The following is an 18924-nucleotide window of genomic DNA, read 5'->3' on the forward strand; positions in this document are numbered from 1 at the left end:
AGCCGCAAGCACGGCGAAACACGTGTCCTCTGGTGCTGTCGCATCGTTCCATAAGTATGTGTTTCTCTACGTGCAGCCATTAAAGCCATCTTAATCTGTAAGTTTGAATTTCAAACACGTCTAGCGTCATTTACTTATTTCATTAGTGGCTTTTTCCCCTCTTTATAATTCACTGGCTTGCACTGTGGCATTGAGGAGTGCTCAGTCACCCTCCCAGGTGTATTCGCTCGCTGAGGGACCCCAGGTTTGCCAATCCCGAACGATGCGCTGCTACCCAGGGCTGACGAGCCGCAAGCACGGCGAAACAACGTGTCCTCTGGTGCTGTCGCATCGTTCCATAAGTATGTGTTTCTCTACGTGCAGCCATAAAAGCCATCTTAATCGGTAAGTTTGAATTTCAAAGACGTCTAGCGTCATTTACTTATTTCTTTAGTGGCTTTTTCCCCTCTTTATAATTCACTGGCTTGCACTGTGGCATTGAGGAGTGCTCAGTCACCCTCCCAGGTGTATATCGCTCGCTGAGTGACCCCTGGATTGCCAATCCCAAACGATGCGCAGCTACTCAGGGCTGACGAGCCGCAAGCACGGCGAAACACGTGTCCTCTGGTGCTGTCGCATCGTTCCATAAGTATGTGTTTCTCTACGTGCAGCCATAAAAGCCATCTTAATCTGTAAGTTTGAATTTCAAACACGTCTAGCGTCATTTACTTATATCTTTAGTGGTTTTCCCCCTCTTTATAACTCACTGGCTTGCACTGTGGCATTGAGGCGTGCTCAGTCACCCTTCCAGGTGTATATCGCTGGCTGAGTGACCCCTGGATTGCCAATCCTGAACGATGCGCAGCTACCCAGGGCTGACGAGCCGCAAGCACGGCGAAACACGTGTCCTCTGGTGCTGTCGCATCGTTCCATAAGTATGTGTTTCTCTACGTGCAGCCATTAAAGCCATCTTAATCTGTAAGTTTGAATTTCAAACACGTCTAGCGTCATTTACTTATTTCATTAGTGGCTTTTTTCCCCTCTTTATAATTCACTGGCTTGCACTGTGGCATTGAGGAGTGCTCAGTCACCCTCCCAGGTGTATATCGCTCGCTGAGGGACCCCAGGTTTGCCAATCCCGAACGATGCGCAGCTACGCAGGGCTGACGAGCCGCAAGCACGGCGAAACACGTGTCCTCTGGTGCTGTCGCATCGTTCCATAAGTATGTGTTTCTCTACGTGCAGCCATAAAAGCCATCTTAATTGGTAAGTTTGAATTTCAAAGACGTCTAGCGTCATTTACTTATTTCTTTAGTGGCTTTTTCCCCTCTTTATAATTCACTGGCTTGCACTGTGGCATTGAGGAGTGCTCAGTCACCCTCCCAGGTGTATATCGCTCGCTGAGTGACCCCTGGATTGCCAATCCCAAACGATGCGCAGGTACTCAGGGCTGACGAGCCGCAAGCACGGCGAAACACGTGTCCTCTGGTGCTGTCGCATCGTTCCATAAGTATGTGTTTCTCTACGTGCAGCCATAAAAGCCATCTTAATCTGTAAGTTTGAATTTCAAACACGTCTAGCGTCATTTACTTATATCTTTAGTGGTTTTTCCCCCTCTTTATAATTCACTGGCTTGCACTGTGGCATTGAGGCGTGCTCAGTCACCCTTCCAGGTGTATATCGCTGGCTGAGTGACCCCTGGTTTCCCAATCCCGAACGATGCGCAGCTACTCAGGGCTGACGAGCCGCAAGCACGGCGAAACACGTGTCCTCTGGTGCTGTGGCATCGTTCCATAAGTATCTGTTTCTCTACGTGCAGCCATAGAAGTCATCTTAATCTGTAAGTTTGAATTTCAAACACGTCTAGCGTCATTTACTTATTTCCTTAGTGGTTTTTTTCCCCTCTTTATAATTCACTGGCTTGCACTGTGGCATTGAGCAGTGCTCAGTCACCCTCCCAGGTGTATATCGCTCGCTGAGTGACCCCTGGATTGCCAATCCCGAACGATGCGTAGCTACCCAGGGCTGACAAGCCGCAAGCACGGCGAAACACGTGTCCTCTGGTGCTGTCGCATCGTTCCATAAGTATGTGTTTCTCTACGTGCAGCCATAAAAGCCACCTTAATCTGTAAGTTTGAATTTCAAACACGTCTAGCGTCATTTACTTATTTCATTAGTGGCTTTTCCCCCTCTTTATAATTCACTGGTTTGCACTGTGGCATTGAGGAGTGCTCAGTCACCCTCCCAGGTGTATATCGCTCGCTGAGTGACCCCTGGATTGCCAATCCCGAGCGATGCGCAGCTACCCAGGGCTGACGAGCCGCAAGCACGGCGAAACACGTGTCCTCTGGTGCTGTCGCATCGTTCCATAAGTATGTGTTTCTCTACGTGCAGCCATTAAAGCCATCTTAATCTGTAAGTTTGAATTTCAAACACGTCTAGCGTCATTTACTTATTTCATTAGTGGCTTTTCCCCCTCTTTATAATTCACTGGCTTGCACTGTGGCATTGAGGAGTGCTCAGTCACTCTCCCAGGTGTATATCGCTCGCTGAGTGACCCCTGGATTGCCAATCCCGAACGACGCGCAGCTACCCAGGGCTGACGAGCCGCAAGCACGGCGAAACACGTGTCCTTTGGTGCTGTCGCATCGTTCCATAAGTATCTGTTTCTCTACGTGCAGCCAGAGAAGTCATCTTAATCTGTAAGTTTGAATTTCAAACACGTCTAGCGTCATTTACTTATTTCTTTAGTGGCTTTTTTCCCCTCTTTATAATTCACTGGCTTGCACTGTGGCATTGAGGAGTGCTCAGTCACCCTCCCAGGTGTATATCGCTCGCTGAGTGACCCCTGGTTTGCCAATCCCGAACGATGCGCAGCTACCCAGGGCTGACGAGCCGCAAACACGGCGAAACACGTGTCCTTTGGTGCTGTCGCATCGTTCCATCAGTATCTGTTTCTCTACGTGCAGCCATAGAAGCCATCTTAATCTGTAAGTTTGAATTTCAAACACGTCTAGCGTCATTTACTTATTTCTTTAGTGGCTTTTTCCCCTCTTTATAATTCACTGGCTTGCACTGTGGCATTGAGGAGTGCTCAGTCACCCTCTCAGGTGTATATCGCTTGCTGAGTGACTCCTGGTTTGCCAATCTCGAACGATGCGCAGCTACCCAGGGCTGACGAGCCGCAAGCACGACGAAACACATGTCCTCTGGTGCTGTCGCATCGTTCCATAAGTATGCGTTCCTCTACGTGCAGCCATAAAAGCCATCTTAATCTGTAAGTTTGAATTTCAAACACGTCTAGCGTCATTTACTTATATCTTTAGTGGTTTTTCCCCCTCTTTATAATTCACTGGCTTGCACTGTGGCATTGAGGCGTGCTCAGTCACCCTTCCAGGTGTATATCCCTGGCTGAGTGACCCCTGGATTGCCAATCCTGAACGATGCGCAGCTACCCAGGGCTGACGAGCCGCAAGCACGGCGAAACACGTGTCCTCTGGTGCTGTCGCATCGTTCCATAAGTATGTGTTTCTCTACGTGCAGCCATTAAAGCCATCTTAATCTGTAAGTTTGAATTTCAAACACGTCTAGCGTCATTTACTTATTTCATTAGTGGCTTTTTCCCCTCTTTATAATTCACTGGCTTGCACTGTGGCATTGAGGAGTGCTCAGTCACCCTCCCAGGTGTATTCGCTCGCTGAGGGACCCCAGGTTTGCCAATCCCGAACGATGCGCTGCTACCCAGGGCTGACGAGCCGCAAGCACGGCGAAACAACGTGTCCTCTGGTGCTGTCGCATCGTTCCATAAGTATGTGTTTCTCTACGTGCAGCCATAAAAGCCATCTTAATCGGTAAGTTTGAATTTCAAAGACGTCTAGCGTCATTTACTTATTTCTTTAGTGGCTTTTTCCCCTCTTTATAATTCACTGGCTTGCACTGTGGCATTGAGGAGTGCTCAGTCACCCTCCCAGGTGTATATCGCTCGCTGAGTGACCCCTGGATTGCCAATCCCAAACGATGCGCAGCTACTCAGGGCTGACGAGCCGCAAGCACGGCGAAACACGTGTCCTCTGGTGCTGTCGCATCGTTCCATAAGTATGTGTTTCTCTACGTGCAGCCATAAAAGCCATCTTAATCTGTAAGTTTGAATTTCAAACACGTCTAGCGTCATTTACTTATATCTTTAGTGGTTTTTCCCCCTCTTTATAATTCACTGGCTTGCACTGTGGCATTGAGGCGTGCTCAGTCACCCTTCCAGGTGTATATCGCTGGCTGAGTGACCCCTGGATTGCCAATCCTGAACGATGCGCAGCTACCCAGGGCTGACGAGCCGCAAGCACGGCGAAACACGTGTCCTCTGGTGCTGTCGCATCGTTCCATAAGTATGTGTTTCTCTACGTGCAGCCATTAAAGCCATCTTAATCTGTAAGTTTGAATTTCAAACACGTCTAGCGTCATTTACTTATTTCATTAGTGGCTTTTTTCCCCTCTTTATAATTCACTGGCTTGCACTGTGGCATTGAGGAGTGCTCAGTCACCCTCCCAGGTGTATATCGCTCGCTGAGGGACCCCAGGTTTGCCAATCCCGAACGATGCGCAGCTACGCAGGGCTGACGAGCCGCAAGCACGGCGAAACACGTGTCCTCTGGTGCTGTCGCATCGTTCCATAAGTATGTGTTTCTCTACGTGCAGCCATAAAAGCCATCTTAATTGGTAAGTTTGAATTTCAAAGACGTCTAGCGTCATTTACTTATTTCTTTAGTGGCTTTTTCCCCTCTTTATAATTCACTGGCTTGCACTGTGGCATTGAGGAGTGCTCAGTCACCCTCCCAGGTGTATATCGCTCGCTGAGTGACCCCTGGATTGCCAATCCCAAACGATGCGCAGGTACTCAGGGCTGACGAGCCGCAAGCACGGCGAAACACGTGTCCTCTGGTGCTGTCGCATCGTTCCATAAGTATGTGTTTCTCTACGTGCAGCCATAAAAGCCATCTTAATCTGTAAGTTTGAATTTCAAACACGTCTAGCGTCATTGACTTATATCTTTAGTGGTTTTTCCCCCTCTTTATAATTCACTGGCTTGCACTGTGGCATTGAGGCGTGCTCAGTCACCCTTCCAGGTGTATATCGCTGGCTGAGTGACCCCTGGTTTCCCAATCCCGAACGATGCGCAGCTACTCAGGGCTGACGAGCCGCAAGCACGGCGAAACACGTGTCCTCTGGTGCTGTGGCATCGTTCCATAAGTATCTGTTTCTCTACGTGCAGCCATAGAAGTCATCTTAATCTGTAAGTTTGAATTTCAAACACGTCTAGCGTCATTTACTTATTTCCTTAGTGGTTTTTTTCCCCTCTTTATAATTCACTGGCTTGCACTGTGGCATTGAGGAGTGCTCAGTCACCCTCCCAGGTGTATATCGCTCGCTGAGTGACCCCTGGATTGCCAATCCCGAACGATGCGTAGCTACCCAGGGCTGACAAGCCGCAAGCACGGCGAAACACGTGTCCTCTGGTGCTGTCGCATCGTTCCTAAGTATGTGTTTCTCTACGTGCAGCCATAAAAGCCACCTTAATCTGTAAGTTTGAATTTCAAACACGTCTAGCGTCATTTACTTATTTCATTAGTGGCTTTTCCCCCTCTTTATAATTCACTGGTTTGCACTGTGGCATTGAGGAGTGCTCAGTCACCCTCCCAGGTGTATATCGCTCGCTGAGTGACCCCTGGATTGCCAATCCCGAGCGATGCGCAGCTACCCAGGGCTGACGAGCCGCAAGCACGGCGAAACACGTGTCCTCTGGTGCTGTCGCATCGTTCCATAAGTATGTGTTTCTCTACGTGCAGCCATTAAAGCCATCTTAATCTGTAAGTTTGAATTTCAAACACGTCTAGCGTCATTTACTTATTTCATTAGTGGCTTTTCCCCCTCTTTATAATTCACTGGCTTGCACTGTGGCATTGAGGAGTGCTCAGTCACTCTCCCAGGTGTATATCGCTCGCTGAGTGACCCCTGGATTGCCAATCCCGAACGACGCGCAGCTACCCAGGGCTGACGAGCCGCAAGCACGGCGAAACACGTGTCCTTTGGTGCTGTCGCATCGTTCCATAAGTATCTGTTTCTCTACGTGCAGCCAGAGAAGTCATCTTAATCTGTAAGTTTGAATTTCAAACACGTCTAGCGTCATTTACTTATTTCTTTAGTGGCTTTTTTCCCCTCTTTATAATTCACTGGCTTGCACTGTGGCATTGAGGAGTGCTCAGTCACCCTCCCAGGTGTATATCGCTCGCTGAGTGACCCCTGGTTTGCCAATCCCGAACGATGCGCAGCTACCCAGGGCTGACGAGCCGCAAACACGGCGAAACACGTGTCCTTTGGTGCTGTCGCATCGTTCCATCAGTATCTGTTTCTCAACGTGCAGCCATAGAAGCCATCTTAATCTGTAAGTTTGAATTTCAAACACGTCTAGCGTCATTTACTTATTTCTTTAGTGGCTTTTTCCCCTCTTTATAATTCACTGGCTTGCACTGTGGCATTGAGGAGTGCTCAGTCACCCTCTCAGGTGTATATCGCTTGCTGAGTGACTCCTGGTTTGCCAATCTCGAACGATGCGCAGCTACCCAGGGCTGACGAGCCGCAAGCACGACGAAACACATGTCCTCTGGTGCTGTCGCATCGTTCCATAAGTATGCGTTCCTCTACGTGCAGCCATAAAAGCCATCTTAATCTGTAAGTTTGAATTTCAAACACGTCTAGCGTCATTTACTTATGTCATTAGTGGCTTTTTCCCTTCTTTATAATTAACTGGCTTGCACTGTGGCATTGAGGAGTGCTCAGTCACCCTCCCAGGTGTATATCGCTCGCTGAGTGACCCCTGGATTGCCAATCCCGAACGATGCGCAGCTACCCAGGGCTGACGAGCCGCAAGCACGACGAAACACGTGTCCTCTGGTGCTGTCGCATCGTTCCATAAGTATGCGTTCCTCTACGTGCAGCCATAAAAGCCATCTTAATCTGTAAGTTTGAATTTCAAACACGTCTAGCGTCATTTACTTATGTCATTAGTGGCTTTTTCCCTTCTTTATAATTAACTGGCTTGCACTGTGGCATTGAGGAGTGCTCAGTCACCCTCCCAGGTGTATATCGCTCGCTGAGTGACTCCTGGTTTGCCAATCCCGAACGATGCGCAGCTACCCAGGGCTGACGAGCCGCAAGCACGACGAAACACGTGTCCTCTGGTGCTGTCGCATCGTTCCATAAGTATATGTTTCTCTACGTGCAGCCATAGAAGCCATCGTAATCTGTAAGTTTGAATTTCAAACACGTCTAGCGTCATTTACTTATTTCTTTAGTGGCTTTTTCCCCTGTTTATAATTCACTGGCTTGCACTGTGGCATTGAGGAGTGCTCAGTCACCCTCCCAGGTGTATATCGCTCGCTGAGTGACCCTGGTTTGCCAATCCCGAACGATGCGCAGCTACCCAGGGCTGTCGAGCCGCAAACACGGCGAAACACGTGTCCTCTAGTGATGTCGCACCATTCCATAAGTATCTGTTTCTCTACGTGCAGCCATAGAATCCATCTTAATCTGTAAGTTTGATTTTCAAACACGTCTAGCGTCATTTACTTATTTCTTTAGTGGCTTTTTCCCCCTGTTTATAATTCACTGGCTTGCACTGTGGCATTGAGGAGTGCTCAGTCACCCTCCCAGGTGTATATCGCTCGCTGAGTGACCCCTGGTTTGCCAATCCCGAACGATGCGCAGCTACTCAGGGCTGACGAGCCGCAAACACGGCGAAACACGTGTCCTCTAGTGCTGTATTTATATATATATATATATTTTTTATTTATGACCTTACTTTAATACCTCACGTGCCCTCTGGGGGCGTGAGGTATTATATATATACTTAAAAAATATGTTCACACTTAATTTGTACACCCTGTATATAGAAAGTCTCCTTGTTCACACTTTTTCATAATTCATATATTTTTATTCGGTATGACGCCCTCGTCGACTTCCCCTTATATTTCACTGTTAAACAATTTCAAAAGATTTCCCAAACACCAAATGCCCATTATAAACTATGCCCAAATTGACTTTTCGTTTTACCTTCCTTTTGCCGGTAATGAATTACGAATGTATTTACATGTACTCCCACATAACGAACAACCTTTAGCTTTGCAGCGACCAAAAGTTATTTCATCATGGATTTCGTTCGCTTACCTTGTCAATACAAGGACAATATCCGCTGCCTTCCCGTGGGGATGAATATCCATCAAATTGCGTACGTCGACGTCATCTTTGACTTGCAAACAGGGCCACGAGTTTTGTGTAGTGGTTTTTGGAAGATACTTCTTTTCCTCTTCTTCACTCAGCTGCAAGAGCGTCGTTATTGCTGAGTCAGAACGACACCGTCAGAATGCCACCGTAAAATGTTAGAGAAGCACCCTGTGCATTTTATCGATACACAACGTCAATATATTGTAGCACTGTTCTATACATGCAGGTCGCTGCGCCTTCAAGGCGCCAACCCTCATGTATTACACATCCGCACGATGCTAACAAGAACAACTTCATTACGAGATTATAGGTGGGGAGTTTCATAGCCAGGGATGATACTCTGCTCCATTCATGCCCAAGATTCGTGGGCACGTCTCCCTAAAGTGCGCTTCGCCTAATAGCACATGTTGTGTGAGTAAGACAACTTTACGTTTGTACACGTGTATAGGTGGGAGGAGGCATGAAACCCGAAAGGAAGGAGGAGGACAGGAGAGAGCGAACACTTATCACGGATCACTTCCTTTTGATTGGTGATAACGTGCACTGAGTGACGCAGCCCAGAAAAAGAACAGTCTCTGTTCGAAATATCGGCGGCTCTTGGCCTGAGGCAACTCCCTTCGTACTGCGTGACGAGCTTGATAAGGATTCTTCAAACTGCTTCATCGCTTTCGAAATGCCAGACGACTTTTTAGACGAGTATCGCTGGTACAAATGCATTCTCAATGCCATCAGAGCTCGGACACTTTCTGCTTTCTCTATTATTGTAGGGCGTTCCATTTAAAACGAGTCAACCCTTTTTTTTTACAAAAATGGTGCATTGCACTTGAACGAGGCTAAGTGCGTAATGCTAGTAAGGGTCCAGTCACTACACTCAGTCTATATTTTGTTTCCTCGTTAATTACTTAATACGTTAATTGAAACGAATTGGTGATCCTGTTAACTGCAGGGACTATAGTAAAATTGTCAATAGCGGAGTTGTAGAGGGGGAAGGGGGTCATCGATTCTCTTATCCGTGATTATATAGGTCCTCTCATTTCTGTTTCTTTTTCCTGGTGTAAAAAAAAAGCGCGAAAAAAGTTTCGAAATACCGCCCGACAGTAGCACAAACGCGCACGGAAAAAAGTGATCTCTTCGTCCCATGCTTCGTTCGTTCAAAATGTATAGACCACTTTACTGTTGACCAGCTGTTGACAAACAAGAGGCGCCATCTGCGCATGCGTGGAGTTGGTGTGGGCAAAACACACTGAACGCAGCCGTGCGAATGCTTTCCGCAAGTGCGATATCGGCTGTGTTGCACTGCTACTCTCTACTGTCTCCTTCCACAATACCCGAATAATTTAGAGCTATGAAGGAATCAGACAAGAGTGCAAGACCAACTTGTTTACGAACGGTATGCAATAGGCGATATCTTTGCGCTACACATCGGCAACTGGACAGCCCAGCCACAGAACATGCCGCCGATCACAATCGCAATGTATTTTGTCAAATCTTTTCGCCGAGCCTGTTCACTGCTGACATTGTGCAAGCGTACAAGTCACTGGAAGCACACAATTACTTCACCTTAGGCGAGCTGTTTAATCGGGGCGTTTCTGGAAACAGCGCTGATTTGGTACGGTGCACCGGTTCATGTTAGCGTCGTTTATTTGTACACAGGTATCGTGAGGGAACCTCACAAATGCGATGTCAGGGAATCTCTCCGTTTACATGATCAAAACGACTGCAGTCAATCGATTTCTTCGTTCTTCGGTGCGCTGGAACCTATGAAAAGTTATTTCAACCTCTAGTCATATGATAAAAAGTTCAAAGTTCGACATTTCCTGTCTGCTTCTGTGTTGCTTTCAACGTCTTCGCTAATGACTCTCTCAACCTGTCTCCGCGTCAGATTTTACTCAATTAGTACCACTAGTATACTCCTACCAAACTTCTGAGCAAACCCTGCAAGGCCGATTTGTAATATTAGTGCCTTCAAAGCTACTAGACACGGACCGGTAGGTTTCGTGATTTCCCGAGTGAATTCGACTATCTACAGGGTGTCCCAGAAAACGTGTCATTGAATTTTAATTTAAAAAAAAAGGACGCCACAGAGAATCACGCGGTCAAAGGAATTTGTTCTTATTAGGTTTTTGCCACCTCCTGAAGTGCATGCGATGTAAACTAAGTTTAATTGTGTAATTTTTTGTGGACTCGGAAATTTTCAAAATAAAGGTCACTTTTTTACCCCACCAATGTGAAGAGCGTGCCGAATTTACTCAAATTAATAATAATTGACAGGAATATTGAGGAGCTATAGTATAGGGAAAAAAATAGCCTAAAATCATCCTCTACAGAGCTCGCAGAGCGCGCGACAAAATTTTCAGCGGAATCATTGTCAGTCAGACGAAAGGAGGTTGGAAACCCAGCCCACACCGGCATGGTAGAAAGAGAGAACACAGACATAACTTATCGCGTCCGGCCTCGGCTGGGACCATACCTTCGCTCTCCCAATTTCACAAACTGTCACTTTTTCTACTATCACTCTGTGTGCTGGGTTTCCCACCTCATTTCGTCGGTCTGACAGCGATTGCGCTCAAAAAGTCTTCACGCGTTATACTCAAGTGCCCCGAGAAGCATGATTTTCGGCTATTTTTCCCGACAGGATAGATCCTGAATATCACGGTAAATTATCATGAATTTGAGTAAATTCGACAAGCTCTTCATGTTGGTGGCGTAAAAAAGTCACCTTTACCTGGCAAATTTCCGAATGTACTTCGCAAAATTTTACAAAATTAAACTTAGGCTACATGCCATGCACATCAGGAGGTGGCAGAAACCAAGTAAGGACAAATGCCGTTGAGCGCATGATTCTAGGTGGCGTAGTTTCTTTATTAGAATTCAATTACACGTTTTCTGGGACACCCTGTATACCAGAAGCAGGCTACCCCAAAGCAGTCGTATGCGGCCCGCGTAGTTCCTCTAAGGTCCTCAAAGGTTCCTCTGAGGCCCGCAGACACGAATGAGTTCGGCACCCCTGGTGTACACTAAAATGAAAAAAAAAAAAAAAAACGAATGATCGGATATCGCCATGGTGATGGAAATATTGGGGTAACGTTATCTTAGGCTATTGACAGTACTTTGTCGAAGGCGAAGCATAATGTCACCTCGAGTGTTGGCAAAAATCGCCCAGGGTGCACTATTTCACGCGCAAAACATGCCGCTAAAATAAGCAGGCAACTGCACAGAATGATGGATGTCTGCGAGCATTTGCTTAAAGGAAGGATCAGAAAGCGCGCTTCTGGCAATGTGTTAAGTTTCTGCACAGGTACGCTGCCATGGTCGGCTTGAAGTCAAGAAAGCATTGGCACAACACGATTGTATGCGCTAGGTTCCAGTTGTATTCGACGCATTTAAGTGAGTTGAATGTAGGAGTCATTTGACCCCCAGTTCATTTTTTCGTCTGGGGTGCTGGACAAAAGTTCATAGGGCTATGTGTCGCTGAAGCCAGACTGTTGATTTTCGTGCAGAAATAATCGTGACTGGCAGCACCCTATGTAATTTTGTCTAAAATTTTGACCCTATATGTCTAATTAGATGGCGTACACATTGTGTTCGTGAATGACGCTCCCGGACAGCGCAGGCGCAACGGCTCGGCCATGCACAGTTTAAGCATGCTGTCGCCGAGACAAGTGCATGCATGAAGAAAAGAAAAAGAAAAATTGCCTTGCATTCGCATCTCTTAAATAGAGGTATACAACGTCGTTAGACAAAATATACGATTTTACAGCCATTTAGGTACCCATCAAATTTCATACTGGTGGCAACCAAGCTTCTCCGTGGTGCTGCGAGGAAAAATTATGAAAGAGTGTGAAACATAAAAGTAAGCATACATTGTATAGATACAAAAAATATGACGGTCACAGATAAGGTAAAGATGAAAAGGAAATCATCAGCGGGCAGATCACAATGCAATAACGGTACACTACAGCCATCAGAATTTTTGTACACCTTTTTAACGCCACAAGTACAATGTCAGAAAGAGTTTAAGAAACTGATTCTAAAAAGAAGAGAGCGTTCGATTTCCCAAAGCGCGAACCTCAGGGGAACGCAGTATCTGCAGCTTTGTCTTGTCTTTTCTGTTGTTAAAGCAGTCGCAAGAAATGTCCTTCACCCTCTTTCGCCTTGAAAGCACACCTTTATTTTATAGATGTGTTAATCAAACCCATCTTGCGGTGCTGGTTATCAGAGGAGAATGCGCGTTGAACTGATAATTCCCCTCCCTTTCGAGTTTCATTCCTCCTCCCATTTACACGTGCTCAAATGTACAGTCGGCTTTCCTACATGCGAAAATGTCGATAGGCTAAGCCCCCTTTAAGTGTGATGTCCCACATTTTAGTCACACTTTGATGCCCTCGGGAACAAAATTGGCTCGTTACAAAACCAAGCCCTTCACTTTAGGTTCCAAACGTTGTCCCCCTAATTGCGAAACTGCAGTGGCAAATTACCTAAAGCGGATATATTTTGATGTATAAGACTGTGAAATCACGATGGAGCGCGAATTCTACTTCTGTCCCATTGAGTACAATGTGTAAGATTTCAAACGCCGGGGGAACAAAAGCCTTTATAGATATACGGATAATTCCTTTTCGGCATAATTTCTTGAATATAGATCTCACAGAATCCAGTGGCGAACCAGTGAAGAGTGAGAGAACTGATGTTCTGAGGCTGGAACAACATAGAAGGGAAAAACACATACAAAGCCTCAAATTGCCTAAGAAATTAACGATGAAAGATGAAAGTCACTGAAAAGATTAGCCAGCTGTAGGAGTCGAACCCACATCTTCTGGATTGTCGGTCCAGGGCTCTACCAATTGAGCTAAGCTAACACGCCTTCTCGGCGACTTCCAGGGTGCGTCATCTGAAGGGACAAACCAGCCACTCTCTCTCACTCATCCTCCTTTCACTCTTACATTTTTGCTCACTCATACACACATTCATACGACGGGATCGACGCAAGCGGCAATTGGTAGAGCCCTGGACCGGCAATCCGAACATCAGTTCTCTCATGTTCAACAGTTGCCGCTTGCGTCGATCCCGTCGTATGAATGTGTGTATGAGTGAGCAAAAATATAAGTGTGAAAGGAGGATGAGTGAGAGAGAGTGGCTGGTTTGTCCCCTCAGATGACGCACCCTGGAAGTCGCCGAGAAGGCGTGTTAGCTTAGCTCAATTGGTAGAGCCCTGGACCGGCAATCCAGAAGATGTGGGTTCGACTCCTACAGCTGGCTAACCTTTTCAGTGACTTTCATCTTTCATCGTCAATTTCTTAGGCAATTTGAGGCTTTGTATGTGTTTGTCCCTTCTATGTTGTTCCAGCCTCAGAACATCAGTTTTCTCATGTTCAACAGTTGCCGCTTGCGTCGATCCCGTCGTATGAATGTGTGTATGAGTGAGCAAAAATGTAAGAGAGAAAGGAGGATGAGTGAGAGAGAGTGGCTGGTTTGTCCCTTCAGATGACGCACCCTGGAAGTCGCCGAGAAGGCGTGTTAGCTTAGCTCAATTGGTAGAGCCCTGGACCGGCAATCCAGAAGATGTGGGTTCGACTCCTACAGCTGGTAACCATTTCAGTGACTTTCATCTTTCATCAATGAAAAGTGTCGGCGTTCTCCGCCAAAATGAAATTATACGTTTCTTATGCATTGTGTCTATGGGCGTAATGCAGGCAAAGCACGCTTTAAGTTTTTGTCCGCGATTCTTGGGCATGGCTGGTGGTGATGCGGGGAATGAAATAATGAGCCCCTTCGCAATAAGTATCGAAGTCATGTGGTGTCCAGGAAAGTGAAGAGAGCCTTGAGGGCAGACCGTTGGTGGGCTGGATGTGGCCAGGGACCAAGCAATTTTCTGAGAGGGGGGGGGGCGGGAGTCTCGCTCGTTAATAGATCCGTAGAGTACGGTTCGGGAAGGCTGGAAGAAAGAATGTGCTCTAGAAGGTTGGAAGGAAGAATGTGCTCTAGAAGGTTGGAAGGAAGAATGTGCTCTAGATCATCTACAGAACCGCAGTGACTGCAGTGGGGAAAGTCAGCTTGCCTCAAGCGGTAACGACACTGTGCTCTGAAGGCCACAACGAGGCGCATTCGATGAACTAATGCGGCATCTAGACGAGAGATATGTCTAGGCATGCGGAAGCCGAGCGCTGGATGAGCTCTGCTCAGCATGGCTGCGGGAAGGATGTCAGGGGTTCATTGGCGGGTAGCCAGAGGAGGCACGAGGCGTCAAAGTACGGACCGATGATCTCCTCTCAGCAGCGCAATACGCGTCTGTCTCCGAGACGAGAGAACTGCTTCTGCGGCGCTGTCGGCCTGTTCATTGCCTTCGACACCGCAATGGGCTGGAACCCATTGGAGCACCAGCCTGTGCCTGTGCTTCTAGACAAGTTTTTAAGCCATTAACACATATTCATAACCAACGGTGCGGATGACCTTCAGATGCCAAAATTTTTTCAATTGCTTGCGGCGCAGATGTTGAGTCAGTGAATACGACCCAACCCCGCGGGGTAAAGTGAACGATGTGCTGCAGAAAGAAAAGTGTGGCATAGAGTTCCGCAGCTGTGGATGAGGTTTGACGCGAAAGGCGACGTCCTTCCACTACGCCTTCGGATGCGATGACGAAAGCCAACGTGGACTTGCCATTTCGAGATGCGCCGTCGGTGTATGCTGCGGCAGAGGTAGAAAACTTTCCGTCTACGAGAGCATAAAAATGGGCTCGAAGGACTTGAGGGGGGATTTGATCTCTGCGATGCTGGAGGTCCGGTAGACGTGCGAAGGTGGGTGGCACAGGCAGAGACCAGGGGGCGTTCGGCGGTGTGATGTCCTTAGCTATGAAGCCAGTGAGAGCCTGGCGTGTCCTCTGCGCTACGCGATGGAAATCACTCTCAGAACGGTATAGAATTTTCCTGAGGAGTGGGTGACGGGGAATGTGCGCACGCAAACGTACGAAGTGTCGGGCCGTTTCCTGCTCACGAAGGACCCCTACCTGCAGTTCACCAGCTTCAGCTAGGACTTGCCGTCTTTCAGCCATTCTTGGAACTCCAAGGTAACGACGAAGCTTTGAGTAAACTGGGTCCGAAGGGTATTTAACGACGTTGTAGAAACCCTGTGCAAGATTGGAAGGCTGTAAAGCACAGTCGCCCTCACCAAAGTCGCGTGAACGGCTAGAAGGGAGCGTTGATCACAGCCTCATCCTAAGCCAGAAAGATGTTGAATTGCAGGAAGCCATCGCTGCATTTTGGTTTCAATGTGCTTAATGTGCCAGCGCAAGTTCGAGTCGGGGACCACACCAAGGCAGCGGTGGGAACGTACAGGCTCGAGCTTCTTTGCACCAACCTAAAGAGGGAAATTTCTCATAGCCTTGTGAGTAAAAGGGAGCTCGACGGACTTTTTGGGTGAAAGGTCCATTCCAAATCGCATGGGGTACCGATGGACATTATTTAAAGGAGTACAGAGGGCCATCCAAAAAAATTTCGGATTAAGACATCTGATGAAAGTGTGTGTGTCATTATACCGAATAGCGCGAAAGGTTTTGATGTGTGCAATTTGTTTCCCAGAAAATAACTCACATAAACGTAGCTCCGCGCCTTCACCCTTAACTCGCCACTCCAGCTATAACGAGGATGAGGAGGTATGATGCGACGTCACCGATGACGGCATAAGGAGACTCGTTCTGGTTCGCCGGTCAGTGGGGGTCAGCGCCTTGTCTCTTTGCCGCCGTAAACCTGTTTTGCCACTTTTCCCGGAGAATTGGGGATAGAAGGAGCGGCCGAAGCATTACCGAGCAAGGAGAAAGGCTTTATCAGAACTCCGAACAGCCGAATAGCAGACGACAGCGGAGTAGCAGACAACATTTCTCTAGGCCAATCAGCGAGCGTCCCTTATAGCGTCAGCGCGAGGTTCCAGGCAGATCACAGGCTGGTACTGCTCTTCATCAACGTTGCGCACGGTTGCTTTTTGCGGCGTATTTTAAATTCAGTTTCTGCGATAATTATGACTCTGTGGTGTAAATTACTTCGCATGGTGCATCTTACTGGCCTACTTAACAGTTTTATAGGAAGAAAACTGGGTGTTAAAAATGACTTCTGTGCTACTTTAAGGCTAGCTGCAAAGGCGCTGAACGGCTGGTCGTGACTTGCCTACTGTCCGAAGGGTAACGTCATCGGCATACACAGAGAATGCTACTTTGCGAGGAATTGTCGATTTTAGGCCTACCATTATCACATTAAAGACTATATATGACTCGAAACGCTGTCTTGGGGTACGCCTTGATGAACGGGGTGCTTAGAGCTTTGGCCGTGGTATGTCCGGACAGCGACAGTTCGGTCCGTAAAGAAATCGTGGAGCCAGCTGAAGAGTCAACCAGATACTAAAAAAAAAAAAAAAAACGAAAGGCGTGAAGCAGTATCATATGTGCGCTTGCTCTCCAGGAAAACCGATACAACGATCCGCCAATGAGCACGAGTATGTTGGACTGTAGAGAACTGGATTTATGGAACTTCAGTGGGTGACGAAGTCCAGCCATTTCTTGAGGGAACACACCTTGTTCTTCGAGCCACCGGTCGAGGCGATGCAAAACCATTCTGTCTATCAGTTTGTCAGGCTCACAGGGCGAAAGGAGGATATTGCATTTGGGGATTTGCCTGGTTTCAGGATGGGAACAACTAATGCCTCCTTCCAGGTAGATGGTACGGATACCTGTCGCCGAGACGTATCATAAGCGTGAAAGAGATCTTGGAATGACCGCTCATCAAAGTTTCGCAGTGCGGCAAAGATGATTTTATCTGGTCCTGGGGACGATCGCACATTCACAAGTTTCAACGCAGTCTTCAGCTTGCTGAGAGTAGAGTCGCTTTCTCTGTTGTGCTTTCTCAGGTCGCGTTTTAATTATTGTACAATGTGAAGGCACGCAGCGACGGTGTGATAAACCGTTTAGTGTTTCGTTTCTTTCCATTCGTTTCTTCCGTTCTTTTTTTTTTTTTTTGTACCTGTTCTTCATTCAAGTGGAACGTTACACCGTTTGAGGAAATTATAAAGCAATATTTCCTGCAAGTGTTCCAAGCAAGTGTAGCGGGACTCGCCTTCTTTTCACGTGCAACAGTGAAATGCAGATTAATAAAAAAGGAGCGGCATTATCATAGGGAAAAAATAATCAAATGTAACCATTTCGCCGTCACTATTTTGCCAATGTGGTTACACTGCGAATTTTCGAGTGTTTTCGTTCGGTAAAATGTAGCATTGACAAAGCACACATGAACTGCGCACAACACGCCGATATAGACACTTGAGGTATGCATGGACTTGGAAGTAGAGTCCTGCACGGCCCGCGGGAGACCCGCATGTTGTTGCGGGTGGTGGGTTGGGTGCGGGCGGCATTGTTGACGGCGAAGCGAGCAGCGGGTTGGGTGCAGTCGACGAATTTTACCAAAACACTATTTGGAAGTACACCGAGTTTCTCAATTTCTTTCGCGTCTGTACTGTAGCGGCTCGAAATATGACGTGAAACGTCGCTGACAAGGACAGAACAAACGCTCAAACCGTTAGGGTACAGCAGCGCCTTTATGCCCTTCTCTGTCCATGTCGCGTATCGTATCATCATGCCTGAAGTCGCAACCAACACGCATTTGCACCTTTTTGCCCCCTACGCTGATGTCGTACAAGGAACCATACACACAGACACGTCTAATCATCGGGCATAGACCAGGGAGTGCTCTCAGTCGGGTGCTGGTGAGCTTTTGGGAAAAATATGCAGGCTGCGGGAGGATGTGGGTCTCAGTTTGTATTGGGACGCGGGTTGCGTGTCGGGTGGGGGTTTGCACCTGCGGGTACGACTCGGATGCAGGTCAAATAATTGTGACCCGCGCACGACTATACTTCGAAGTACCATCCGAACTCGTCACAATCCCGAAATCCCGTACCGGGATCCCGGGATTCACAGCAAAAAATCCCGAAACCCCGGGACAGCAAAAATGGCTCGGGATTGACAACCCTACTCCCGATGCTTTAGTTCTTTCTTGTATTTCCATCTTTCCTTCATCATCTTCACATAATGTTCCACGTGCAATGGATTTGCGTGCCGCACCACCGCGGTGAAACACCCCATCTCATCGTCATCATTTAGTGTTGTTGTTGTTTTTGTTGTCTGCAAAGTGTGGCGACATGTTGCATGTGCCGCAGGGTAGGACTGGGGACAATTTGAACCATCTGGGGTTCTTTTGACGTGCGCCGACACACGGTGCTGGAAGCAATGTCTACCTCCCTCATATTTGTTAGATTTGTTACGAGGCCAGAACACGCACCACTTTTAATGCGAAGCATCCTTTACCTACTAACATGGAAAAAGTGGTACGGTGTGCCATATGTGGAGCCGGCGCAATTGCGTCCTTGTATTCATAGATAGCTGCGTCGTGAGTTGCGATGTGGCTATCTTGCATCGTAACAAAATCTGGCCTCTTCTTGCACGGGACATCGTGAGTCTTCATACACGATACTTCGCACACCGTAGAGAACCAGCGAAGTGGTTTCTGTAACATTTTTTTATGTGTTAGTAGCTAAAGAATGCTTTGTACTGAAACAGCCTTCGTATATGCTTTTGCTCGTGAGCTACTGAAGCGTGTACGCTTCACTGTGCATGTCCAACGTTGTCATTAAGAA

At 47.5% G+C, this 18924-nt stretch overlaps 1 protein-coding gene across 3 annotated transcripts in view; it reads right to left on the reverse strand.

Moving 5' to 3' along the window:
• Positions 1–18924, reverse strand: part of LOC135369228 (uncharacterized) — a 197821-nt gene that overhangs the window by 125204 nt on the left and 53693 nt on the right. For all 3 annotated transcript variants that reach the window (XM_064602860.1, XM_064602855.1, XM_064602852.1), the window contains exon 4: positions 8197–8348. In XM_064602860.1, coding sequence (XP_064458930.1) covers positions 8197–8348 — 152 coding nt within the window. The remainder of the gene's footprint in view (positions 1–8196; positions 8349–18924) is intronic.

This window comes from Ornithodoros turicata, chromosome 1, assembly GCF_037126465.1.
Source record: "Ornithodoros turicata isolate Travis chromosome 1, ASM3712646v1, whole genome shotgun sequence".
Classification (NCBI taxonomy): Eukaryota; Metazoa; Arthropoda; class Arachnida; order Ixodida; family Argasidae; genus Ornithodoros; species Ornithodoros turicata.